Here is a 3,539-nt window from a genome sequence, read left to right as displayed (position 1 = left end):
TGTGTGTGTGTGTCCTTATTTTTGCTACTTGGTGGGGACAATTTTTCAGGAAAATGCAGCCTTGTGGGGCGAATGCTCCTTGTGGGGACCAAAGCCCGGTCCCCACAACTTCGGAGGCTGATTTTGGGTGGGGGGTTGGGTTTAGGACCAAGGTGTGAATCGAGTTTAGTTTAGTTTTAGGGTCAGGTAGGTACCTGTGAGGTTAATTTTAGGGTAAATGGTCATGCGATAAAGTCTTAAAAAATGAATGGAAGTCACTGCACGGTCCCCACGGGGCTGAAGAACAAACGGGTGTGTGTGCGCGCACATACACACAGGTCTGGTTTGTATATCCTTGTGGGGACCGTACATTGACTTCCATTCATTTTTTTGGAAATTTTATGGCCAAACCCTGACCATTTACCCTAAAATTAACCTCACAGGTACTTGACCCTAAAACTAACCTAAACTCAATTCACACATTGGACTAAACCCAACCTGTAATTTGCATTTAGACCCATGGGGACCGGTCATTGGTCCCCACCATGCACTTCGGTCCCGACGAGGCTGCTTTTTTGGGAAAATTGTAGGAAAAACAAGGCCACACCCACCCACAAACACACACACAAAAGTGTGTGTGATGTATTTTTTTGGTGGCAACATTTTTTTTGGGCCAAGCAGTGTATTTTTTTAACCACTTTTTGTGGCAGTAGCAGTCATTTGTTTCAGCGCAAAGAATGAAGAGAAGCAAATCATTGGCATTTATAGGTAACTGCAGTCAGCCTGGTCACCGAGCACAACTAATCATACTCATTTTCCAGGTTAAATCTCTCAAAAATAGTAGGAAAAATGCAATAAAATGCATTAATTTTCAGCTGCATTTTATTGACTCTACATGTGACTAAAAGACCAAAGAGCTGTGTGTCCACATTTTGAGCAGTTCTTGAAAAATCACAGCTTAATTTTGTTTGYATGGCTTGAAAAACCGCATTGGCCAGGCTGGTTTTTGTAACATTTCAAATTGCTGACAGAAGCACCATTAWCACACAATACTTCTTAAAATATGGCCAGGTAGAGATAAAGTCTGTATGCTGAAAATGACTTTTGTATCCATGCTCTGAATTTATAAACAAGATTCGGTATTTTGTGGTCCACCTCTATCTACCTTGGCAGCCATCACCAACKTTATGTTTGATCTGACACCAATCCCAGATCAGAGTTCTGTTTACTAAAAATGAAATACATTATATTTGGTTCTCTTGCTGACCAGTCACCAATTAACCCAATTAATTGCAAAATGCTTCTCCAGTTGTTTCTTATTTGTACCACTTACTTTTTCAGCATTCTGTTGCACTTTTGCAGTCTAGAGATGTTGTAGCCATCAAATTCCAAATTACCTTCTTAAAAAGGACTATAATTTAACTGCCATGTTAAACTTAACACACATTCAGGAGCTAGAAACCAATGTCAGTAAATATATTTTTCAAATCTTAAAAAAAGAAAATGTTTGCATCTTCAAGTCAATAACATCTATCTGATATCTCATGTAGAGGCAAATGTGAACAGTGTTTTTACGAGTGTCTTTTGTACTTAAAGTGTGGACAATCTGATAATGAAACCAAAATTCTTAGGCTTGACAGTGAAAGCTGTAAAAAAAAAGTTAAACCCTTACCGGTTGCTAAAACTCAGAATAAAAAGAGATTCAAAGCCACCTCTACAAATTYATAGAAATATCTGTAATATAAGATCTGACCAAACTGTTAACACACACTCACACACTGTTGCTGTTACATACTAAACTGACCTGGCAGTCTCTTGGGGCTTGTCCTGATTGTAACAGCTGGCTGGGCTCCACCAACAGTGACAAAATATCTGCCAGATGATTTTGTATAAATGACAGATGGGCCTGATCATCCCAGTTCTACAGATCAAGAACAAATAGAGAAAGTAAATGAGACATTAAAGAACCAGGAGGTTACAGGAACACATGAGCTTTCAGCTTATTCAGTAAATGAAATGTTGGGATGTTGCAACCAACATGCAACAATAGTACAGATCACCTTGTTCTGAGAGCTTGTCTTGGCCTCTCGTTCTGAACGGCGGTTGGGCCACTCTTCACCAATCAGAGATTTGCGCAAAGACACGCGGTTCAGCTGTTGAATGTAGAGAAAGAGGAGGAATCGCAGAGTGTCCACAGACAGCTGAAAGCAGAAAACAAAATGCTCAATATCAACGATTAGATCCTCTTTGAAACAGAATGGAGGGCTATAATACAAACAGGCCAAAGTAAAACATAACAGGCAGCACAAACTCCAGAMTAGCAGGTGGTGATACCAAGCTTTAACATTAGACAGTAGTTTGACTTTTTWAAACTTTTATTTAACATTTAACAATAAATGGAATTACTTTTTCCAAATACATAAAAATCTCAATTCCTTTAAACATTGCTCTCTTTAAAATCTTTTAGAGCATACTTGTTCTATTTTAGCCTCATTTTACTACCATTCTGCTTCTTAGAGCTTTAAGCTACTGTTCTGCTATTTTGAGCTTGCCAATCGTATACTTTTAGCTAGATTTTTGCTTCTTTAGGCCAGTGTTTCCCCTACCATTATACAAGGGGGGTGGGCCCCCRCCAACAAGACGGCCCACCACTTCAAGAATTTCATGGCATGTAGTCATTTTTATTTAAATAAGGCCAAATCAAGTCGAGAGCTATTTTTTGCGCCCCTCCATATTCACCTCTCGCCAAACTTGGGGGTAAAAAGATGGCGCAAAGCAAGACTGAGCGCTGTGTGTGGTCCTCACAAAGATAGAAAGATGTGTGTGTGTGTGTGTGTGATTAGATGCGTGATGAAAACTCTGCTTTTTTTAAATCACGTAGCACTGATGCGACAGCTTTGCAATCTACTTTTTCTTTCTAAGAAAATGCGACAGTTGAAGCCACAGCCTGGTTACCTTATCAGTAATTACTTTATATATTACAGAAAGAATCACCAACACAGACCCTGTGTGTGACCAGGTTCCCGCGAGCAGGGTTCAACAAATCCTATTGCCCGACTGCCCAGGTCAAACCCCATATTCGGGCAGGTAAAGCACTTCTTTAGTTTTTTATAGGGCCATGTATTCGAAATATTCTGAAAACGAAGAAATACAGCGTTTTAAAACACGTATAGAGAGAATAAATCCTCAGAAAATTTCCCCCCTCCTCTGTAGAAAAGTCGTGCTGTCGTGTCGCGGGACCCAAGTTGTCAGAGAAAAACCTTGTTTTTATGTATTGTTACCCACGGAGAGGATAAAAAGATGGGGATGTTCGATCAGTCATATCTTGTTACGGTCAGTCTCTGCTATGAGCGCAGCAGCAGCGGGCAGAAGCTCACTTTATGGCAGGCCGATATAGCATTTATTTGGCTTCTCCATGCTTACATTCTAGTAATCTGAAATTGTTTTATGACTAAATTTAACAGATTACAGATTAGTTATTTAAGATAAAATAAAATGTTTTTGTTTAATTTTGTTTTGTTTTATTTACTTATTTTTTAAATTTGGAGATCTTTCCAGGT

At 39.3% G+C, this 3,539-nt stretch overlaps 1 protein-coding gene across 1 annotated transcript in view; it reads right to left on the bottom strand.

Moving 5' to 3' along the window:
- The window catches only part of tbccd1 (TBCC domain containing 1), a 19,301-nt gene that overhangs the window by 11,892 nt on the left and 3,870 nt on the right, over positions 1–3,539 (bottom strand). The window contains exons 4-5 of the mRNA XM_014026121.1: positions 2,040–2,180; positions 1,784–1,900 (exon numbers count right to left, since the gene is read on the bottom strand). Coding sequence (XP_013881575.1) covers positions 1,784–1,900; positions 2,040–2,180 — 258 coding nt within the window. The remainder of the gene's footprint in view (positions 1–1,783; positions 1,901–2,039; positions 2,181–3,539) is intronic.

This window comes from Austrofundulus limnaeus, unplaced genomic scaffold (genome assembly GCF_001266775.1).
Source record: "Austrofundulus limnaeus strain Quisiro unplaced genomic scaffold, Austrofundulus_limnaeus-1.0 Scaffold526, whole genome shotgun sequence".
NCBI lineage: Eukaryota > Metazoa > Chordata > Actinopteri > Cyprinodontiformes > Rivulidae > Austrofundulus > Austrofundulus limnaeus.
Note: the sequence above shows the minus strand (reverse complement) of the source record. Positions and strands in the feature narration are given on the sequence as shown.